The 23,965-nt window shown below is 41.7% G+C and overlaps 2 protein-coding genes across 5 annotated transcripts in view; one reads left to right on the top strand and one right to left on the bottom strand.

Annotated features, from left to right (window-relative positions):
- LOC123649042 overlaps window positions 1-23,965 on the bottom strand; it is a 57,748-nt gene that overhangs the window by 25,758 nt on the left and 8,025 nt on the right. The window contains 2 exon segments of the mRNA XM_045566994.1: window positions 8,086-9,091; window positions 12,074-12,128. Of these exon segments, the coding sequence (XP_045422950.1) occupies window positions 8,086-9,091; window positions 12,074-12,128 (1,061 nt within the window).
- ST3GAL6 (ST3 beta-galactoside alpha-2,3-sialyltransferase 6) overlaps window positions 7,903-23,965 on the top strand; it is a 61,795-nt gene continuing 45,732 nt past the window's right edge. For 2 of the 4 annotated variants that reach the window (XM_045540418.1, XM_045540414.1), the window contains exon 1: window positions 7,903-8,193. The gene's annotated coding sequence lies outside the window, so the exon portion shown is untranslated. Of the gene's footprint in view, window positions 8,194-8,562; window positions 8,637-10,459; window positions 10,548-23,965 lie in introns of those variants that run through there. The other 2 variants (XM_045540416.1, XM_045540415.1) reach the window with 2 other exon arrangements.

The raw sequence follows: 23,965 nt of genomic DNA, 5'->3' as shown, positions 1-23,965 counted from the left end.
CTAATGAATACACAGTATGTCGACGATTTGAGAAGTTCCATTCTGGTGATTTTAATCTTGAAAATGAGCTATCTGGGTGACCTAAGATCAAGGTGGATAATGATGAGCTGAAAGCTGTAGTGGAAGCAAATCCATCTTAACCTATGTGTGAATTAGCAGCAAGGTTTGATGTCACTATTTCAACAATATTGGACCATTGGAAACAAATTGGTAAGGGAAAGAAGCTGGATAGATAGGTACCACATGAATTAAATGAGCATCAGAAGAAAAATTGTCTCGAAGCTTGCCTTTTTTTGCTGTCACAGCATAAAGGTGAACCATTTCTATGCTGTATTGTTATGTGTGATGAAAAATGGATTCTTTTTGACAATTGCAAGCATTCGGCACAATGGTTGCATAAAGACGAAGTACAAAACACAGTCCAAAACTGAATAGTCATCAAAAAAAGCTAATGGTGCCTGTTTGGTGGTCCAGCGCTGGTACTATCCACTACGACTTCATGAAATCTAGTCAACTAATTACAGTGGATGTCTGCTGCAACCAAATAGACTAAATGATGAGGATGCTTGTGATTAAGCAGCCAAGACTGGTCAACAGAGATAGGCCAATCCTCTTGCGAGACCAACTTACTACCATTTCTTCCAGGCTTTGGATCGTTTCTTGCAAGGAAAAGGGAAAATATTCAATTCTCAACAAGCTGTGGAAAATGCCTCTTGCGATTTCATCACCACTTGCTCTCCAGGCTTCTTTGCTGCTGGCATAAACAAGCTACCATTAAGATGGCAAGACTGTTTTGATAGCTTAGGCACATACTTTGATTAATTGTACTGCCTCTTGCTTGAGATATAATAAACTTTTGATTCGAAATTGGACATTTCATATTTAGTGACCTTAATAGCTACCAGGTTTGTTACTGTTAGATGTGATAATGAATGCAACACCCCTCTTTGGTGCTCAACAGATGTTTCTTTTTGCTTTACTTGACCTCTCATCTGTTGAGGGCTTTCATGTACTTGGGGCTGCCATACTTAGCCTTGTGTTGTTAGATGGCTGTTAGCAGTTTGTCTCAAATCTATGTTCCCCCATATACCCCTGCTGTAAATATTTATCCCTGCTCCATTTCAGGAAGATAACCAAGCTTTGCTCTTCTGTTGGCTCAGTGATTTTTTGGTTAAACAATAAAAAATAAAAGTTACCAGATAGCTAGAAGACAATTCATTTTGTCCTGCTTTTGTTTTAAAAATCCTACACTGTTTGAGTTAGAGAAGGCAGAGTCCACTATTGTGCTTTGTTTTACAGAGAGTGAATGAGGTAGGGTCGGAGAGGCAGGTTGTTCTAGAGAGAAAGGGAAAAGAAACCTAAGCAGAGATTGTTTGGAGATCAGCCCAAGACTGAGAAGTAAAAGGGTGAGTTGTGGGTCCTGAGGATATTATCACAGAGAGCACAGCTCTAGGTGATGGGACTTCAGGTGGGGTGACCCAGGCATAGGATGGACACCATGGCAGGGGAAGTCCAGGTGAAACGGAGATGCAGGGATCAACAAGATGACCTTTGAAGACTCTTTCTGAATACCCTTAATTATTAGACTATCAGTTCCAAACGGTCAAGAATTTCTATTTGTTTCCCCACCGGCAAACTGTACTCCTAGCATCTACAACAGTGCCTGGCAAATAGTGGGCACTTAGTAAAGATGTATTTAATCATTGCATGTGGAGTGTGTTAACAACATGAAGGAAGAAAGTTCAAGTAACATGGGAAAAAAGAACGAGAAATCAGGATGACCGAAGTTTCTCAAATGGGGAGACAGGAGAATAAAGCATCATCACTAATAAAAATGAGTAAGTTAAAATGCTGCTTGGGCTGGAAGACTAAAGAGTTTGGTTTTGAATTTGTTGACTCTGCTTTCTGTAAAGTACTTCGCATATAGTGAGTGCTGATAAATACATGCTTAACTGAACGCTCAGCAAGTAGTTGGAGGTACAAGACTAAGACTTAAGAAAGTAGTGAGAGCTACAAATAGAAGACTCCCTAGTCCCTATATGAAGGTTGGTCAGTGAATCCCAGAGATATCTCAGATATAGATGTAAGTGTTGGGGGAGTGGGGTACTGAACTGAAAGGGACATGCACATTTTTTGAAGTGATGTGCAAATGAATTATGAATCATCCCAGGGTTAAGCAAAATTTGGGGACAACTTTCAAATATTTAGTATTGGTGTTTTATTGTTTTCCAGCTTATGGATTACAATTTTGTCTGTCTGAGAGATTCTCAGTGGCAGGACTCTTAGCTCTAATGTGTCCAGGAAGATTCAAAGTATTCAACTTTGTAGTGTATAACTAGTAAAAACTTTTATCAGTTATACAAAATTTTGTGCATGCAAAGTCTAGGACTTATCTGATTTGGATAAAATGCATTACTTTATTATATGATAAGCACAGAGGCATACAATTAAATTCTGTTTGCTTCCATTTCTTTCTCCAAGCAAAAACAAAATCATACATGCTTCTTTTTAGTCCCCTAGGCAGGATTCAGAAGACCCTCTGTTTTATGGGGTAATAATAATAAAAAGATGAAGGACTTTGTTCCAGTGTGTGACACATTGCCAGCTTTGAATTATACCCAACTATGTCCACGGGTCCTCTCTCTGGAGTCATCTGTTGCTCAGTTGCCCAATAATAAAATGATGACAGTGGTTGAAGTTATCAGTATTTACCACTTTTGAAGCACTGCAGATAGCTATTTGGATGGTCAGTATATCACCCTGTGGTTAACATACTCATCCCAAGTAACAGTCATTGCCATTAATGTGCAGGATTGGGGAAAACTGCTATCAATACGGCATCTTGAGTACACGAAAAAAAACTAAAAGGATTAAAAGAAGATACAGTAAAATAAAACAAAAATTGTAGTAAAAACCAATTACTAGTTTAAAACTTCTACTTCAGATGTTCACAAGTAGTCTCTTAGTCAGTTTGGGCTGCCATAAAAAAGTACCATAGACCAGGTCACTTATAAACAACAGAAATTTATTTCTCAGTTCTGGAGGCTGGAAGTCTGAGATCAGGGTGCCAGCGTGGCTGAGCTCTAGTGAGAGTCCTCTTCCAAGCTACAGACTGTTGTCTTCTTCTTGTATCCTCACATAGTGAAAAGAGCATGAGAGAGACTGCTGGGGTCCCTTTTATAAGGACAATAATCCTATTCATGAGGGCTCTGCACTCATGGTAGCCCTAATTGCCTCCTAAAGGTCTCATTTCCTAATACTATCACATGGTAGGGTTAAGATTTCAACCTATGAATTGTAGGGAAATACATTCAGTCTATTACAAGTGGTTCCCTGTATCCATGGCTCTTTATTATTGATACTGGTCCTCTTTTATTTACAACGTTCTGTAGTATAATAAAGAGTTCCCAGTAAAGAGTAGAAATGAAGAATTGAAGTAATGGATTTGCATACTCATAGGGAGCTGCTGAACATATTTTCCCTGTGATGAGCCTGATGCCATTATAGTTACTGCCTCTGCCACTAGCCATGAAAATTACCTTAAAAATGGGATCTATCCCCCAAAGTGAGTTCAGGTGTGAAAGTGCTGACTTGGCTAGGAGGACCCATGCCAGGGGTTCTGCAGAAAGGTTTCAGTAATCTGCATTCTACATATCCCTGGAGAAAACATTCTAGTTTTGGAGAACCAGAACTGGAACAGTGGGAACTGGAAATGAGTGCAATTCCATTTCAGTTGACAGCTTGATACCCATTCGCAAAAGGCTAATTAAAGCTTCACAGGATTCTCATTCAGTTTACTATTGTTGTAAATGTTTTCCTGAAATGTCTCACTCTAGAATAATAGTCATCACTTTTTCTCATATTACTTGTATCGTGAATAGAAAGGTACTATGTCATGGGTATGAAAAGAAGGTTTTGGTGGTTAATCTGGATTCAAATCCCAGTTTTGACACATATTAGCTCTGAACCCTTTGACAAATTATGTAACTTCTCTAAGTCTTCCATTTCTCTTCTGGAAAATGAGGATAATGATAGCCCACAGAATTCATGTTTGTAATAAACAATATAATGTGGCTGGGTGCAGTGGCTCACACCTGTAATTCCAGCACTTTGAGGGGGCTGAGGCTGGAGGATTGCTTGAAGCCAGGAGTTTGAGACCAGAGACCAGACAGCAACAAGGCAAGACCCTGTCTCTACCAAACAAACAAACAAACAAAAATTAGAAAAAATTAGTTGGCACGGTGGCACATGACTGTAGTAACAGCTACTCTGGGAGGCTGAGGCAGGAGGATCGCTTGAGCCCAGGACTTGCAGATTGCAGTGAGCTGTGATGGTGCTACTGCACTCTAGCCCCAGGTGATAGAATAAGACCTTGTCTCAAGCAAAACAAAACAATTAATCATAGAAAATCACCCAGCATTTGGCAGGAATATAACAAATGTGAGTTTACATTTGAATATATGCAGTAACTCCCACTTTGCCCTTCTATTTTCCCCTATCTTCTTGGTGCCACTCTGGTTATCTTCAGGTGTAATGACAGAAAGCTGGGAGAGGTCCCCAAGTGTGCATAGACCTCCAGTACCAGCTTTGTATCCCAGCAGTGTCTTAGCTTGAAAAGCCACCCTTATATAAATATCCTTGTGATGATATGAGAATTCCCTGAAAGTTTGCGAGTAGATGAGTTCTTTTAATTCTGAGGCTGAAAATAATGAATATCCCAAAATCATCACTATGAAGGTTCTGACGATTACGGTATCCACACACCTTCATAACGTCAGCTTTTGTCATGACTTCTTGGAAAAACAATGGACGCCCCCCTTCCCCAAAAAGTAAAATTCAATTTGATATGTCTTTAAGAAACTGCATGTAAAAATTCCTAAAGTGTGCAATGTTTTGAAAATTATTTTTTGAGTTACAAACTCAACAGGTGCTTATTGTGAAAATCAAACATTCAGAAATGTTTTCATAAACACCCATCCGAAGTGAAATAGCATAAGTCCAGCTCTGTAAACCACCTAAGATGAGACAAACGTGTAAGCTGAGAATGTTAAGCATAATTAATGGATTAAGCAAATACCTAAAGTTACCTGTAATACTTTGACAGAATGAGAAGTCATAGGACTGAAGCAGAAATGAAGAGCAAGGCTGCAGAGACGTATGGGAAGGATGTAATACTGTGACTCCCTCCTCTTCTTGGAGGGAAGGGGCCCATCAACTGGGACAACAGTCCAGGCTTCTAATGCTTCCCATAACTGAATAAGAGCTCTGAGCAAGCTGTTCCCAGATGCAAACATTTTGTAGACTTCCTCCACACAATTCCAGGAAGAGCCTCTATCATCTCTGAGTGTGTAGGAAGCTGCTCAGCAACTACAAGCATTCCTCTCTGTTTGACCAGAGTAGCTAGGAGCCAGCTAAGTGATCTTATGTCCTTATTCCTCCCCCTCCTCTCTGGCAGGTGGCTTGTTGACTTGAGGCCAAAAAGTCTTCTGAGGAGGAAAGTTAAGGAACTTTAATTAGGGTTTTGAAATTCAAATCTTAAACAACCTTGTCAATTTGATAGCAATCACCAAATTGCTCTCTAAAAAGGAAGTACCATTTTACACTTCCATAAATAGTTATCTGACACCTTTTGACAAAATCGGATCCCATTACTCTTTTTAGTTTGGGCCAATCATTTCTCATTATTGTTTACTTTTTCTTAGTGTTATTATAAAAGGACACTGAAATTTTTCTATGCTTGTGAACTATTTGTATTTCTTCTGTGAATTGCTTGTTTATGGCCTGTGTTCTATTTTTAAAATGGATTGTTTTCTTACTGATCCATAGGAATCTTTTATATATTCTGGATATTCATCCCTTTTAAAAAAAATAATGTTACCATTGTTTTCTGTCAGTTGTCTTAATTATGGTTTCCACTGTACAGATGTTCTTCTACCAGATGTGTTTGAGATGTTCAAGGGCTTGGGATGAGCTTATCCCCAGTCCCACCTTCCCTCACCCTCTAGCCTGTGGAAGGAGAGTAAAAACACTTCCTGAGACTGAGCTACCAAGACCTCTGAGCCCTTGACAAGACCGGTAGAATACAGGGACATCATCACCTATGAAGTTGCAAAAAGGGTTCCTCCTTAGACTTGACTTCCTTTTTTGTACAAGCACAATAGTTGGGAAATCATCACAATGGATATTTACATATGCAGAAAATATAGCTGGGAGCATGCTCTGAACCAGAGATTTTGGAGAAGTATGGCTCTGCTTAAAGAACTAAACTGCTTTTTGCTAATGCAACAGTTTTTCCATACTGTGGGCAGTCACAGCTCTAAGTCAGGATTTAGACTGCATAGGCACTGTGACATTTATTTTGAGAAGCACATGTTCTTTAACAGGCGATAAACCCCCAACACAACCAGAAGACTGGTATGGCAGGATCTTTACCTTAAGTTGGAAGAAGGATAGTATGTAAAAAGGATTAGCTTGGTCAAGTTCAGTCTTGAGCCAGATAGTGTTTAAAACTGAACAACCGAAGCCTTGAGAAATGTTCTTTAAAAAACTTCTTTTTATTGTTAACTTGTATGGGAATATTGTTAACTTATAAGGGAATATTGTCACTTAATAGGTATCGCCAGTGCTGAGTTTCACCTATCTGATATGATTGTCTTGCTGGGAAGCACACCCTTATGGGTAGGTCTGCCCTACAAAGAGTAAACATTCTTATCGTTAGTCATGCCAGGAAAGGCTGTATTTGGGACAGGACACAAGGATTTGGAAGGCGGGCCCTACCCTGTGGATAAGAAAGAAATACTACTTTCTTTGACCCTACTCTAGACTGTGAGTCTACAAGTGCTGAACAGCATCCCACGGTAGTATGGGGAACCTGGTTTCTGTCACCGGTGTGCAGAAAGGCATATCCCATGAACCAATATCATTTTATTTCAAAGAGATTGCACCATCCATAGTTGACAAACAAATTTAGCAAACAGAGCTAGCCACTAAGGTGAAGTCACTTCCCCCCAAAACACAGCAGGCCAGCGGAAGAGGCTGCATTTGAACTCAAGGTGAAGCAAAACTGTCACCTAAGAACAGTGGATGGCCTCTCCCCTTAGCACATACTTAGCAGATTTAAAACGTCTAACCAGGACAGACTGGAAGAGGTGAAATACCGGTTTAATTTTTAAGATCATGAACAAGAGAAGGACAATGAAGAACTCAGGAGAAACCAAAAGAGCAACATAAACCTCAAGACAAATTAGACAGGTAGACAAATTCTCCAAACCTTTTTTTCACTACCCCGATGTCTCAAAAGTCACGTTTAAAATTACAAAATCCGTGTGCATTATGTCAAAGGCAATTTGTAGAAAGGGCAAAGGATATGAATGAATTATCTCAGCCTTTTCAGTTTTTTTATTAGTAAATTGGGAAAACAACAAGAGCTACCTCCTAAGACTGTTGCTATAATTAAGACAAATACCAGAAAGCCCATCACAGATGAAGGACTTTGTTCCGGTGGGTGACACATTGCCAGCCTTGAATTATGCCCAAGTACGTCCACGGGTCTTCCCTCTGGAGTCATTTGATCTCGCGTGATTACGCTGCTCAGTTGCCCAAAGGCTGGAGCTAAGAACTGAATGTTGCTAGACAATGAATTATTTGACAAACACTGAATTTACAAAACTATTCAGAGTCATCCAAGTATGAGGACATTATTAATGTAGGCTTTTCCCTACAGAGAGCTACTTTAACAATAAAAGGGGGGGGGGGAAGCGTACTTCCCACCTTCGTTCTCCTTCCTAAAGTAATACCTTCTTCAAAAGATAAAAAGTACTAACACATTTGCCCTTAAAGGGCAGAGCCTGGGAATTGTGAAGCTCTGTGAACACTCCTCCCCTTGTGGCGGGGACCGAACCGCCTGCTGCGCCTCGTGTCGCCCGCGGTCCTCCGAGCTCCAAGCCTCCTGTTTACTTCTGCCGCCCGCCAGTCCGGCGGGGAAGGGGAGTACCCCGCCGCCCCTCGCTTTCGCTCCCGCAGTTTTCCAAACAAACCAGGGCGCGATGGGAGTGTCTTCTTGGCTGTGGAAATTGATCCTCCTACCTTGTCCTGAAGCCACCCGCCGCCTTTCCCGGGCCCTCCCTTCGCGGTGATTTTCCTACCCCGGACGCCCGGCGAGGGCGCGCGGCTGGCGTCCGCCCTGCCCGAAAGGTAGGGGATCCGCTGAGCGCCCGGCTGGCCGCCCCGGGGGCCGGCGAGTTCCGCCGCGTCCTCCCTGCCAGCGCCTTCCTCCCAGAGTTTGGGGGCGCCCGTGGCCACCGCGCGTCTGGCGCGGGTCGCCGAGCAGGAGGAGCCGCCCGCGGCCGCCGGGGATCCGGACCCGGGCGCAGCGGGCAGCGCGCGGCCGGCGGGTGCCTCGGACTGCGGGCGGCGCTGCGCCCTCCTCCGCTCCCCCGCCAGGGTCCGGGGGGAAGGACTCCCGCCTGCCCCGCGCCACCTTCCTCCGGTTTCTGCCAGTCGAGGGCTTCGGCGGCCGGATGCGGCAGGCGCCGCGGGAGAGGCAGCAGCCAGCCGGGGCGGGCGGCGGCGAGCAGCGGGCTCCCGGCCGCGGAGCCCGACCCGCCTCTGCGGTCGCCGCGCCTGGGCCTCGGCGGGTAACTCTCCGGCTTTGCTGCGGGTCTGCGTAGCCCGGGGGAGGGAGGCCGGGGGCGCGGGGAGCCCGCGTCCCGGACGGGGCTCCGGGAGGCCGGGGGTCCGCGCTGCCTAGACCCTCTGCGGCTAAGGGGTGGGGGGCCAGGCACGGGGCGCTGCACGTCCCTCCACGCACCCTGCCAGCAGCACCAAGGACTGTGGGCGGCGGCGTCACGGAGCCGGGGGCGCCGGGACCCGCGAGCCAGCAGGGCTGCGCCTGGCGACGGCTGGGAGGGGGCCCCGGGGTCCTGGACCGCCGCGGGCGCCCCGAGGGGCGGCGGGAGCCCGGAAGACCTGCTCTGGGACCCGCTTCTCTGCTCGCGGGCGAGGTTGCGCTCCTGGAAGCCCAGAGGGGTGACCGGCTCCTGGCTCACTATTGTCTTGTAAAAGGGTCTGTGCACGAGGAGGGGCGAGGGGTCTGGAAGGTTCCCGTCTTTTACCTTAGAAAGTTTTTTCGAGGAATCCTGCTTCCCACCACAGAACTAGACCTAACAAAACAAATCACCGAAGCACTTTGGGGGCGGGGGGAAGGCAGTGAGAAAATTGCAGTGTTTGGGCTGCCGTTAATTTCAGGATAAGGGAAAAGAAACGTGTCATTTTGCGGCCGCTAGCTCGGGAGCGCCCGGCATTCTCAAGCCCCTTTCTTACCTGCTGTTATTTTGGTTTACAAGAAAATGTGTAAAAAGTGATTTCCAGAACCAAAAAGAAACCCAAAGAACCCTCATTTAGGATCTTCAGTAGAGGGCGGGGGAGAGGAGGTTGCTGTTCAAAGGTAACCTTTGAAAGCAGTGGGTGGGGGCGGGGGTGGAGAGCCGGTGAACGGTGGCGTCTCAGAAGCCACCCACATCACGTTTGCTTTAAGAGGACCGCCTAAGTATTGTGATTAGGTGGATCATTAAGAAACTGCAGACTGACTGGGAGCTTCTCCTCTTCTGTGGTCCCAGTGCCCATGTCCACAGTGACCTTCCAGCCATGTAACTCTCTTCTATTATGCTAGCCTGAATATTTGACTTTCCGGTCTTGAATCTTCCCCACCTAGCTGCAGACTACGCAGCTGTCTTTTTATTTACATGGAGATGTTAAATATTTGGGGAGATTTGGTCAGGCTGCCAGATTATTTCCCGTTTGAAAGCATGCTGATTTGACATTGTAAGTTGGTTTGTGTTGCTTCCTTTTGGTTTCCTATGCTTTTCATACCGAGATCTGCAAAAGAGACACCCTTAGATTGTTACTTTGTTGTCTTTTAATAAGGCTAACTGCTTCAGAGGCACTCTAGAGAATGGCAATTTTGGTTTGTAAGAAAATAACTTTTCTAGAAAGTGTTACCCTGGTCTGGCTAGATAATGGCAATTTTGGTTTGTAAGAAAATAACTTTTTCTAGAAAGTGTTACCCTGGTCTGGCTTCCCAGGCTGTTGTTAATGGTAATGTGTAGTGTGAGGGGGAGATAGTCATTCTTTGCCCCATACAACTTTCTTTAACAGCATTTTTAACATATAGTCCCTGAATGTCACAGTCCCATTGTACTATATCTTGTTCTAATGATGCAATAGAATGGGACTTCAATTTTTACTAGATTCCAGTAGATTTGCTGGAGATACTCAATTAGTTCTTATCCCCCAAATAAATAAAAATGTTTGAGGCTCAGAAAGAATAGATAATATTGACAGAAGAATGCCATTAAGAGACATATCATTAAAAAACATCAGTTTGACTTTTGTGAAGTTATAATTCTCAGGTTTTCTCATTCCAGAACTCAGTGGCAGAGGACTGAATTTCACAGCCATTTTCTTCTCTTGGAGATGTTTGTGTTCTATATCATGTGGAACCTTAAGGGAGGAGAAGAGAATAATGCTATGTTTCCCACATTTCCCTGGTAAGCATCATCTGCTAACTATGCAGATTGCCAGATGGCTGCCGTGGAAATTATGATTCCATCCAGGGTTGCCGACCAGAGATCTGTTTAACATGCATTCTAGGTGATGCTTATTGAGGAGGTGAGGGAAGCATGGAGCTCATAAGTGACATTCACCTACTCAGATCCGTGATGTATTTTTTTTTATGCCATTTTATTTAATGTTCTCAACAACCCTATGAGACAGGAATCTATAGCCCCATTTTATAGCCAAAAAAACTAAGACTGCCCAAGGTTTAGTTACAATGCCTTACATTAAGGTCTAATGCTACCTCTGCCTTACACCATCTGAGGAAACCTCCTTAGTATACATTCTTCACAAATTCTTCCATTCCTCGTGTATTTCTTTGTCCTTTGCTTTGCACACACTCAATTTATATATACCTTGGGGTGAATATACCTTTCCAATTACCCCTCAGGCTGGGCTTCTTGAACAGGTGGTGTGCACATTTTGCCACACTTTCCTTTTGACAGTTTCAGACTTCAGGTACCGTCTATCTTCTACATATCTTTTCTTTAATTTTTAAACTTTTTTTTAATTTATTTTTTAGAGACAGGATGCTCACTATGTTTTCCAGGCTAGATTGCAGTAATGTAATCATTGTTCACTATAACCTTGAACTCCTGGGCTCAAGCGATCCTTCTGCCTCAGCCTCCTGAGTAGCTGGGACTACAGGTGCATGTCACCACACCCTGCTAATTAAAATAAAATTTTTTTTTTGTAGACATAGAGTCTTGCTACGACGCCCAGGCTGGTCTTGAATTCCTGGCCTCAAGCAATCCTCCTGCCTCAGCCCCCCTAAGTGCTGGGATTATAGGCGTGAGCCACTATACTTGGCAGTTTACATCTTTGATGTGCCGTTTAGGTGTGCTGTGTCTGGCCAAATCCAGGAGGTAATGCTATCTCTAATAGGTCATATTCCAAAAGTTCTTTTCTTTCTGAATATATTTTCACTGCAGCTCTTACTCACCCTTCAAGGACCAGCTATATCTTGCCTGGAAGAAGTCTTCCCAGGGTAACATTCCTGCCCTCACAGTTGTAATGAACCTCTCTCTCCTATCTATCCCAGCCACAGTGGATAATAGCACACATGGCAGTTTCCAGTTAACTCTTTGGGTTAAAAATTGTATTTGCTTTGGAGTGAGCTTGATGCATGGAATACAATGTATGCATTACAATGTTTGAGTAGGAAACTGTATTTATGGTTTCATATCAAGGTGTCAGAAACACAGTTCCCTCACCGGTTGTGGGGTAGCAGGAATTCTTTTCCCTGGTGGTGACACTTCAGCACTGAATCAGCCATGGTGTCTCAGACTCGGTAAGGAACTTGACTGCTGTGTGGTTGGGCTAAGAAGGGTTGAGATTCCGGCAGTGAGGCTATGAGGGTGACCCAGAATAAGGAACATTAGGATTGCACTTTCTTCCCCAGGTCCATATTTCTTTTTCTTGGAAAGCTTTTGGTAATCCAGGGAAATGGCCAGCTTACCTTTTACTGCCATAACCTTCTGCATCTGACCAGGGGCTTTCCTCTTCCTGGCCCACTGGGAAAGAGGGGAAAGAAAGCACCCAGCCGTTAGGAGACTTTCTTACCATAAGCTCTGAAAAGCTAAGTGAAAAAGTTCTCCTGTCCTCCGTTCTCTCTTTCCCCTTCTTATGCACTTGGTGAAGATACAAGACGAAGTATGCAAATGGCATCATTTTGTTCAGTAGCATCTAATGCTGGGCTTTGAAGGAGTCTTTAAACATTTATTTAGTTTTTGTCCAGTTGGGAATGGAAAGATCTTTAGGTGATGATGAGAATAAGGTGAGGAGACTGGAGACCCCTCCAAAGGTGGTGGGGTCGCTCCACAGATGTGGAATCAGCCCTGGGATTGTTATGGCTGTGGGGCATAGTCACTGTGCTGGGAGCTGGGAGCAAGAAGGGAGCAGAGAGTGGTTTTGCAGTGGATATTGGTGACTTTCTTCATGGTCAGCCAGTATTTACTGAGCATCCACCATGTAACAAGAGATGTTCTCGGGAGGTGGGGATTCAGTGTTGTATGAGTCAGACAAAGCCCCTGCTCTTACAGAGCTTTCGTTGCTGTGGGAAACAGTCAATAAAGGAGATACAAATAAATTACAAAGCGTATTTCAGATAGAATAGGTGTTACAAAGATAATACGACATGGGAGTGTGATAGCGACAGGCTAGAGGAAGCTACATTAGAGCAGTCACAGAGCTTCTCTGAGGAGGTGATATTTGACTGAGCTGTGAATGATGAGAAGCAGCCAGTCAAGTGAAGAGCAGAAGGAGGAGCGTTCCAGCCAGAGGCAACGGCAACTGCAAAGGTCCTGAGGCATGAATGAATCTGAGGTGTTTGAGGAACAGATCAGTGTGAGAAGAGAGAGAGTGGCTGGGACAACTTGTAGTTGAAAGAAGAGTGTGAAAGGGGGAGAGTGGAAGGAGATATAGTCAGCAAGGTAGATGGAAGGCAGATTTTGTTAAGCCTTCAAACCCTGGAAAGAAGTTTGAATCGTATTCTAATTAGAGTGGGATGCCAGTGAAGATTTTTGATTAGGGACCAAGTCTTCACCCAGTGGGCAGTGGTTTTTTGGGTCTTTCTCTCTCTCTCTCTCTTTCTCACACACACACACACACACACACACACACACACACACACACACACACACACACACACACACACACACTTTGCCTTTCAGTTGGTTTTTCTTCTCCCTGTTAATTGTCCATCACTGATTTCCCCTCCTTTCCCTAAGCCAGGCCAGGGGCATAGCCACACACACAGGCAGGGTCAGAGAACCCTGCACAGTATTCTTATCCTCTGAAATACACCCATATACTCACGTAGTTTCACCTTCATGCATGAAACTCTCCATCACTAGCCCTGATTTCTCAACTGCTCTCCAGACTGAACATCTAGTGTCTCTAAGAAGTCTCTGGGTTCGCTATCGACATCTGAAACTAGATACTAAAAATTAAGTCAATTATCTAGTCAGATCATAACTGGTATCTTTTGCAAGACAATCATTGTTGCAAGAGGCAGTGTTGTGAATAATCAAAGGCCTTGCCTTTTCCTGAATTCCTGCTCCTTTTCTCCTGGGCTGCTGCCTATGGACCCAGTCATGGGAGGTTCATGCTCTGTTTATAGTACAGTTTCAGTGGAAATAGACAGGACTCTTACAATATTTGTCATAGACATATACTACACCTGAGAATTTTATTTCTATTGGTCTTTGTATATGATCTTGGCAGGTTTAGTAGCACTAAAATTATCTTAAATTTATTATTTCTGTTAAACTAGTAATGCTGGTTTATTAGAAATGAACAGAAGGTCCCAGCATTTTATCAGTTATCCTTTGATTTCAGGATGTCTCATCATGACCAGTATATTACTCTCTGGGGAGGCTTGGCACAATTTTTAGAGAGAAAATTGTTTTTGAAGTTTTTTAGCCAGATTACCCACTCATTTGTTAACTTACATACTTACTTAACATACCTAACAACTAACGTTCAGCTTTTTTTCTTTTTCTGATTAATGTAGTAGCAAAAAAAAAAATGGAACATATTTCTGTTTGCGAGGGCAGTGGTGGTGCCTCGTCTTATTCAATGTCCTCTGTACTTGGCAGAGGCATATTATAGATTCAGCAAACATTTGTCAATGGACTTAATCAGTCTCCACTGATTGACTTACATGGTTAATATAGATGTTCCTCCCATCGGATTACATCTTGATAACCCATCGTAAGGTGAAAATATCATTAAGTCTAAAATGCATTTAATCTACCTGGTCCTCTGAGCATCCTAGCATAGCTTAGCCTACCTTAAACATGCTCTGATTACTTACATTAGCCTATAGTTGGGCAAAATCATCTAACACAAAGCCTATTTTATAATAAAAGGTTGAATACATCCTGTAATTTATTGAATACTGTACTGAAAGTGAAAAACAATGGTAATTGTAAGTTGAACTATCCTAACTTGGGGACTGTCTGTACATTAGCTCAGTTGTAACATCTTTACAGTGATCACGATTTATCTTCAAATTATTAGTATTACCAATTTCTCATCTCAAAAACTTTACCCATTGGAGAAAATAGGTGAAAAATGAGTTCACCTCTGTGGATTTATATGTATTAATGAAAACACTTTGGTTCTGAAAAGTTTGTTTCTTCCTGAAAATATCATAGTATACTTATGCTGACAAAGAAGAGATTGGCATGTAAATGTCACCAGATGGACATTCTTAAATTTGTTTTCATGTGCAGTAAACTTCTAGTAAAGTTTCATAATTCCTAATTTATGATAATTTAGGTTGGGCTAGTCAGGTTATTGGTTACATTACTGAGAAAATAAATGTGGCAAGAATGTGAATAACAAAATCATTTCCCTCTTTACTAGTAAACATCTTTTATGCTCACAATTTCATGCATTTATCTTTAAACACTTTAGTAGGCCAAGATTTCTTGCTTAAGTTCCAACTGGTTATTATGACATTTCTTAGATTTCTATTAGGTATCACTTAACCTAGTTTGAGACACAAAGGAATGCCATGGACGATAAAAATACTCTTCTCATCAAGATTGCCAGAGTTGGGAGGAGTCAGGAGAAGCCCATAGCAGAGAAGGGAGAAACAGGCAATGACCCAGGGGAGGGGGTCCAGCCTTAGGCTGTAGCTGAGACTCAGGTGAGAGAGATTCTCATGAAGGATGATGTCTTCAGAGGACATCCTCTTGGTTAATAGAGATATTCTGTATACACATTTTAAAAGTTCTAAGTAAAGGCTCTGCCTTTTAGATTTGTTTTCTCCTGTCCCACAAGAACACGACACTATATAAGCACAGCCTTCTTGACTTTGAGCTGATTCTATAGAGTCAGTCCCCTTCTGTCTCATCAGGTTTTAGCCCTCAGATGTATCAGCCCACTCCTTCTGACCTCTTGGTGGAGTTTTTGTCTTAGTAAATATTCTGTTGCCAAAGTTTAGGCTGGCTCCACAGACGGAAGTCTCAAGTGCTTCTATTAAAATCTTGTGCAATTCTTGAATATGTAAGAGACCTTAAACAGGGTGGAAAAAGCAGAGACTGGGAATATGTACATTTTCCATGGTCAGCATAGAGCCAAAGAATAAAAAAGAAATCCTAGATTTTATTTTTTAATTCCCTGATTCCTTTTTATGAATAACTCACTGTATTTAAAAATTAGAAAATGAGTTATTCAATAACATTTAGATGTGAGATGATAATCTAGGCATTCAAGTAGGACATGAATGGATTTTCAACTGCTTTTCAGCAACAGAAATTTATTTAATTTATAATTTTATTTAATTGATAAAGCTTGATAGCTAAAGGAGCTTTCTGTTATAAATGATCTTATGAGATAAAGAACACTGCTGTCAAAATACTTTTGATATTTGTAGTCAAGATTTCAGGTAAATGTCGAAGTGATTTAGCTATTTTTTCTTGTTTTATCTCAGCTATGTGACAAGTAAATAATACATAAATGGATTTTTGATAAACAGGATGTTAGGAGATATATGTGTGCTTTCTGATCATGAAGTGCTTATAAATGTTTTCCATGCACTGAGTTTTTTGGAGGACAAAGCTGGCCCACCTATTGCAAAAAACTGTTTTTTACAAGTTTGGTAGGTAGGGCTCTTCTTTTTTAATCATAAAATAAAATAATCAGATTCTTAAAAAAGATCTTATGCCTAAGCTCTCTACCTATGACCACCAATCTTCCTGGATGTATACCTTTCATAATAACATTCCTCCAGCATGGTTTTTACTACGGAATTTTTTTTTTTTTCTGCTCAAAAATCCAGAGAATTTCTCCTACTGGTCTTTGAAGCTTTCTGCCACTGCCTGTTGCTAACTTTCTTTTTACTCTTCCATTTGACCCTGTAGCCATGCAGGCCTCCCAGTGCTTTAGTTTGAGCTGTTCCTTGATACTCAGTGCCTTTTCCCCTCCCCTCCACGCTCTCCCGTCTAAGCCAGACTATAACCTGTGTTCTGTTTCCAGCTTCATGGCTTATCCCCGCATGACTCTGAACAAGTTGCCTTAACATCTCTGAGCCTCACTTTCCTTATCTTTAAATTTGAAATAATATCCACGTCACAATTATTGTGATAATTAAAAAGAAAACACATATGAACAGTTCAACATAGTTTCTGCCAAGTAGCAAACATTTAATCAATGTTACCTGCCATGATTACTATTACAACTCTGTTATTGTAGCTATTATGTCAATTTTATTCTTCCTCACATAGTTAAAAATTAACTTTCCTTAGAAAGCCTTTCTGATTGGTCTTATATATTTCTGATTTTTTCTCAAGTCTGTTTCTTTTTAGTACCTGATTTCAGTTTGGACTATATTAATCCATCTAGGTTGTATTTCTTTAATCATTCTTCAGTGAACAGCAACAAATATTTAGGTATCTATCATGTGCCAGGCACTGTGCTATTATGAAGGGACCTGTGGGCACATAGCAGAGGGATGTAATGTGTGTGTGTGTGTGTGTGTGTGTGTGTGTGTGTGTGTGTGTGTGTGTACACGTGGTTTTAGTGGAGCCGGGGAAGGAAAATCTGTTGGTTGAATAGAGCTATGAATTTTTCAGAAAAAACTAGGGTTAAGGAGCAAAAGCTGCTCTCTCTAAATATTGGTTTAAAAACTTAAGATCGTGTAGTCTGAGGGATTTTATTTATGGTTTAAAAAGTATTTATCCCTATTCTTGAAGCAGCTTTACATATGCTTTCTTTCTTAGACTCTTTTCTATCCTTACTGCAGTGCAGGGTAGAGGTGGAAAAGGAAGTATTTCTTAAAGCGCAGAATCCCAACAGATGATTCCAATTTATAGCAGGGAGCAGGTTGGTGCTGGGAGGAGAGGGAGAACATTCCAGGCATCAGGAGCAGCATGATCAAAGGCCCTGAGGGATGAAAGTGTCAAGTAGGGATTCAGAACTGCACAAAGTTTGGTATTGTTAGAGCACAACATTCAAAGTTGAGCATTTCAGGCAATGAGGCAGGAGAGGCCATAGGAGGCAGCTGGATCAGACTTAGAGGCCTATGGTTTATATATTTATGTCGTCCTATAAGCCTGTGCACGTGGAGAGGTAGATCTGTATAGACAATTTAAACAGGTAAATTCAGCATGTTGCTTCTAAAGTTGGAGTTTATGCACGGCACGTAATACATCTCTTCCAATTATTGTTTTCATAAGAAAATGATGAAAACAGTAATTAAGGTAATATGTAATTGATAATTAGAGCTCTCATTTTTAATAACTTGGGCATTTAAAGGGTAGAAGTATGAAGTGTCTTTCTTGACTTCTCTATGAAATTCAGTAGTAGAGATGTGCTTTGCCAGGATGGAGACCTCCAGTGAGAACAGTCAAGAGGATCACGGTATATCCATGGCCTGGAAACTTTCGGTACCTCCCCTGTATTAATACATTTCACACAATAAAATGTAGAAGCCAGGTGCTTCTACTCACAGCCTCATTTTCCACAGTTATGTTTTTCATAATTTATGTGTAAATTTTAATTAATATTCTATTTGTATTTCTTTGTTGATATTGCACTTAAGTTTTGGCTTCCTTCCCCTCTCCACTCCCTTGATTTGATACATCAATATGTTATTCACAGATGATGTAGTATCTGATGTTAATATTTAATTCTAAATAATTGTGTATGTTTTTACTTCAAAAATATGTTTTCTCAACCCAAGTGCCCATCAATACATGGGTGGATTAATCAAATGTGGTATATGTATACCATGGAGTATTACTCAGCTATAAGAAATAATGGGGATATAGCACCTCTTGTATTTTCCTGGATAGAGCTGGAACCCATTCTACTAAGTGAAGTATCCCAAGAATGGAAAAATAAGCACCACATATACTCACCATCAGATTGGTTTCACTGATCGTCACCTAAGAGCACATTTAGGAATAACATTAATCGGGTGTCGGGCAGATGTGGGGGGAGAGGGGATGGGTGTATACATACATAATGAGTGCGATGAGCACCGTCTAGGGGATGGACGTGCTTGAAGCTCTGATTGGGGGAGGTGGCGAGGAGGCAAGGGCAATATACATAACCTAAACATTTGTACCCCCATAATATGCTGAAATAAAAAAAAATATGTTTTCTGCTAAGTCTGAGTGTTGCCCAGTAGTTTTAACTCTGTCTTTTGGCGATGTTTTCTCTTCCTTGGAAATTAAGCATTAAGAACCAAAACACCCTAACCACAAAAGCTTAAATTCCCAGAGAAGAATTAAATGTGAAAGAAAACACACTGGAACTGACTTGAGCTGTAATTAGCCCGAGAGTGGAATGTGGAGGAGAGGTCCGCAAGGAGCCTAGGAAAGCAGAGGGCAGAGCAGGATGCTCAGCATATTTCCAGCACTGTGCGGGGGAGAACGTGCCCTGGTTATGGGTCTGTGCTTACCAAACAACGTTTTAATTATCACTCGTGGATTTGCCTATAAAAGTTGCCAATCTACCGGTTCAAATATACAGACTCCTTGGCACTTAGATTTTTCTTTTTATAGATAAATTACTTTGGCATTTCCAGCTGTACACCAGCCTTCCAGGAGTTGCACCTCACAGGTGAACTGACAGCTCAAGTGTCTTGACCAGCGGGGCTGAGCTGCCAGCTCCTGGCTGTGTCGCTTATCCCGGAGAAAGCCCCTCTCTGAGGCTCTACGTGGGCTGCCAAGACCCCTATTTCTTCGACAGCTCCATCTTCTCTAATGTTTTCTGATGTCAAGTTTTTATGGAAATGCATCAGACAGAGAGAGGAGTACACAAATGATACGTGTAGCTCAGTCAGTTTCCTCTCTGTGACCACAAGCAGGTAGGCTGCCTCCAGGTGCAGAAATAGGACATTACCGGCCCTCCAGAAGGGCACCAGGTGCCCCCACCCAGTCACTGTTTCTCTCCTCAAATGTAACCACTATTCTGACTTTTGCCACTACAGGTTAATTTTTTTCTGTTTTTCTTTAACATTAATTGGCACCCAGGTATTCTGGATGGCTCTAGACCATCAGGGTCTCTCTGGTAAAGGTTGAGCACTGGGCACCTCAAGGAGGGGGTCGTAGGTCCATTTGTGGCCCTCCTAAAAAAGATATGTTGAAGTCTTCATCCCCAATACCTCAGATTGTGACCTGATTTGGAAATAGGGTCATGGCTGCTGTATTAAGTTACGATGAGATCATATTGGAGTAGGGTGGGCCCCTAATCCAATATGACTGGCGTGCATGTGAAGACAGGACTGCCAAGGAAGGCCCAAAATTGCCGGCAAACCACCCAGAGCTGGGAAGAGGCCAGGGAGGATTCTTCCCTACAGTTTTCAGAGGAATCATGGCCCTGCCAACACGTTGATTTCAGACTTTTAGCCTCCAGAACTGTGAGACAATAAATATCTGTAGTTTTAAGCCGTCTAGTTTGAGGTGCTTTGTTCTGACAGCCTTGGGACACTAATACAGAGGGTGTGCAGTGGGACTGGTGCCCTCATCTCTGCATCCCCTGAGCGTACCTGGCCCCTGGTCCTGGAATTGCTCAGCTGAGTAGTGGCTGCAGCCTGTCCGGGCTGCTCCTCTCTAAACTTGACTGGCAGACTGCCTCCTTTGCCCTGAGTTGCTCCCTGTCTGTGGTGTGGCCATAGGAAGATAGAGGTTGCATTACTATTGCATGGCTTTTTCTTCATTTCTGAACTCTGCTCTTCACTAGCACTTTCAGACTGAGTCAGTTTGGTTGCTGGACATGCTCCAGGCCGAGCCTTGCAGATCTTCCCTTTTGCACCTCGTGTGGGTCTCTGCTGGTGTCAATAGGTCTCCTTCCAGACCAGCCTGGGGCCATATCTCTGGTGCAGTTTTCCCTAGTTGCTCTGGTCTAGAATCATCTTTGATTAAAAAAAAAAAATCACATTTTATTTTTTTACATGAAATCCCTCTTTTTCAAATAATGTACCATGTTGTAAATAAATGCTTCATTTTGCTGTACTTAGGCATATCAAAGATCTGTTCTTATCTGAGAAAATAAAAAAGCCCTCAGATCAAAAAGGTGCCCAACAATTAGACTTTGGTTAGTAATGAGGAACTACGCAGAGCATATTAGACCACATGATATACTTTCTTCGCAAAGGATTCGCTTTAAACTGCCTGACAACTATCTGTGTTTATTTTGGGCTGAGTTTCTGGTGTCAGGGGAATCACAAGGAGGGTACTGTTGTGAAGTCCCCAGAGTAACTCCACAGGCCCGGGTCAGTTCCTGTGCTCTGTGATCGCATCCCTGCTTTCGGACCTTTGGGACCTTGCTTTGGGACCTAGGGACTCCACTGGTGGCATTTCTTCTAAATGCTCTTAGCACAGACTGTCTTTTGGTCTGAATGTCCCCAGCCTGGACTGCTTGCAGAGTGGATGTGCATTCCTCAACTGCCCCTTCCTTTTTGTTCAGAAGCCACAGATTCTTGCTCATAACTATAGGAAAGTCTTCAGTACATTTTGAAAAAATCACAAACATAGGGAAATTTTAGAAGTGTTAAGTAATCCTAGTTTTGGTTTCTGGTCTATTTGTCGTTTCCTCTTCTGTTCAGCCTCTTTCAACTTCTGTTTTTTGCTGTTTATACTTAGGAAATATTTTCCCCTGTGGGGAGGGAGTTTTAGGATAATCATATTCTGTGTAATACACATTTTATGTAATTGAAAAATTATAAAGTAGTGTCCTTTGAACCTGTCATCAAGAGGTCAGGAATGTTATGTTTAATTGTCTGTGTTTAAATGTGCAGCTGTAGAGGTTTGCCTTTAGTATGTGTGTGCTCTCTCAGTTCACACGGTTCTTGCACCCTGAGATTTCATGGCACATAATAGATGAGTAATGACTATCTGGGCTGGGTGGATGTTTGGATGGATGGATGGATGGATAGATGGGTGGACATATGATGGAGCTGCTCCATCTGCTTGGCCAGTTTTCTCACTAAGCTACTAGTGGGATGAATTTCAGTCGATTTCAGGGTTGCCTCCTGAAGCTCGGGAGGGTTTTCCTAAGCCCAGGAGGATTTCTTAAGCTTGAGCTAGGTATCTAGAAGAAGTGGTATCTCCTTGACTTGCTTATATAATGAATTAAAATATTTTTCTAGTTTGTGAAATTAGGGCCAAATAGTCGGATTTCACTGTGACCCTCAGTGTCCTGGGAATGACTTCTTTCATTGGGAACCCATATTTCTTTTTTTATTTTCCTTCTTGAGAGTTCTGTACACTCCTGCTAGAAGAAGAGACTTTTCTTCTCCCTTCTCCTCTAGAAGAGAAATGCCTATCTTCGCGACTTTCCTTTCGTATTTTCTAGACTATGTTATTTTATACTGTGAAGAATGCAATCATTTTTAAATAGTCATCCATATTTTGAAAGATCTACCTTTTAAGGTTTTACCTTTGAAGGTTTTCTCAGATACTTATTTTTTTTTTAATTTCAAAATATTAAAGGGGTACAGATGTTTTTGATACATGGCTTGACTCAGAGCTATAAGTGCGCCCATCACCTGAATAGTGTTTGTTGTACCTATGAGTGGGTTTTTGCACTTCTTCCCCTATCCCTCAGATGCTTTTTTATAGAAAATGATGTTAATGACCTAGAAATCACGTAGATGAGTCTTCACATATTTGTAAACTTGACTTCAGTTTATGTTTGGTAATAAATCTTGTTACAGTGTCCTTGAGCTAAAAATAGTCATTAATATACATAGATCATTGTTTATAGTTACACTATTTTTAGGTCTAACCACTTCAAGATCAAAGACCAAATATTTTATTGCTCTGTTTAACTGTCCCCTTTATCAAACATTGTCTTTGGCACATAGTAGGCACTTCACAATCTCTTGATTCTAAAAAAAAGAATCAGGCACCTTTCTGTAAGATTGTGCCTTGGATTATTTTCTGGCCAGAACACAGAACAAAGCATTCCAGAGGACCTTTGGTTTGTTTATCTACTTTCTCCAAAGCACTGATTTTTCTGCCCAGTCAGTGTGGTTATCAGGAAGGGAAAGTGGTTGTGAGAAGACTATTTTCTGCATTTACTTTCTCTTCAATATGTTTTATTTTCAACAGAATTATTATAGATTCACATAGACTAGAAGTTTATTTGCTCATTTAAAATATTGTTTAGTTTCTGTTTTCAGAGATTCATAGTATTTTAAATATCTAGGTATTTTTATATGGCTTGAACTACCAAAGGTTTATGCTTTAGGGAAAAAACTCTATTTAAAAATGAAATTATAATTTTTAAGTATTTCTAGCAATTTGTAGGATTCACTGGCTTAGTAAACTGTTTTTACCAGATTGGCAAGAAGAAATTTGACTCCAGAATGACATTTAGGTAAACAATTCTCTGAAAGCAATCTAAATGTCTACTCCGGGGAATGGATAACTTTGTGACATATTTGGTTCATGGAATACTCTACAGTATTTAAAAAATATACACCAGATCTTTATGCATCATATGGACAAACTTCAAAACCAAAAGTATAGAGAGAAAAACATAAATTTCAGAATATTATGTATTTGTTATGTAAATGTTAAATATCATTTAAAACAATGTCATATACCACATAATGTTTATGATTGTATGTGTGTATGAACGAAAAGTAGACCGGCTATCCATCAAATTCATGATACTGGTTGTCCCTGAGAGAAGAGAAATAGGGATAGGAAAGAGATCATAACTCTAGTTAAAAATATCCTTGAGAAGATATGGTTATTTTGGTTAAGGGGCCCATGCACATTTATTATATTAACATTTGGACTTCTATTAACATTTTTGCAGAAAACAAATTCTGTGTAATATTTTCTAATGAAATAGATTCCAACTAGGAACCATACCTTTATCAAGATTCCAGGAATGAAACTGAAGCTCTTGTTTAACACATCTAATATTTCACCCTGTCATTCTGTGAAAAATGAAAATTAAGAGGATAAATTTTGACATGGGGAGAGCTCTAAATTGCCCTTGCTCCTGGGAAGCTGTAGTAGCCTACTGGTTAGGAATGAAGATCCCACAGCAAACTGCCTAAGCCCAAACCAGTCTTGATCCCTTTTATCTTGAGACCTTGGGCAAGTCATTTAACTTCTCCAGACCTCAGTTCCCCTATAGATAGAGTGAGAATAATAGTGCCCTGCTTAGTGCTGTTGTGAGGATTATATGAGTGTGTGCAGTGAAGCCTCAAATGTAGTAGATGAGCTATTATTTTCATCACCACCCATGCTATCTATGGGCAGCCTTAGTTCTTCCAGTAGACCATTTTATTCTCACCTCAGAATCTTTGCAAATGCTGCTGTCTCCTCTGCCTGGAATGTTCTTTCATCTGGCTCACCCCTTTTCATGTTTCAGA

This window comes from Lemur catta, chromosome 1, assembly GCF_020740605.2.
Source record: "Lemur catta isolate mLemCat1 chromosome 1, mLemCat1.pri, whole genome shotgun sequence".
NCBI classification, from domain to species: Eukaryota; Metazoa; Chordata; class Mammalia; order Primates; family Lemuridae; genus Lemur; species Lemur catta.
The sequence above is the reverse complement of the archived record's forward strand: the minus strand, read 5'-3'. Positions and strand labels throughout refer to the sequence as shown.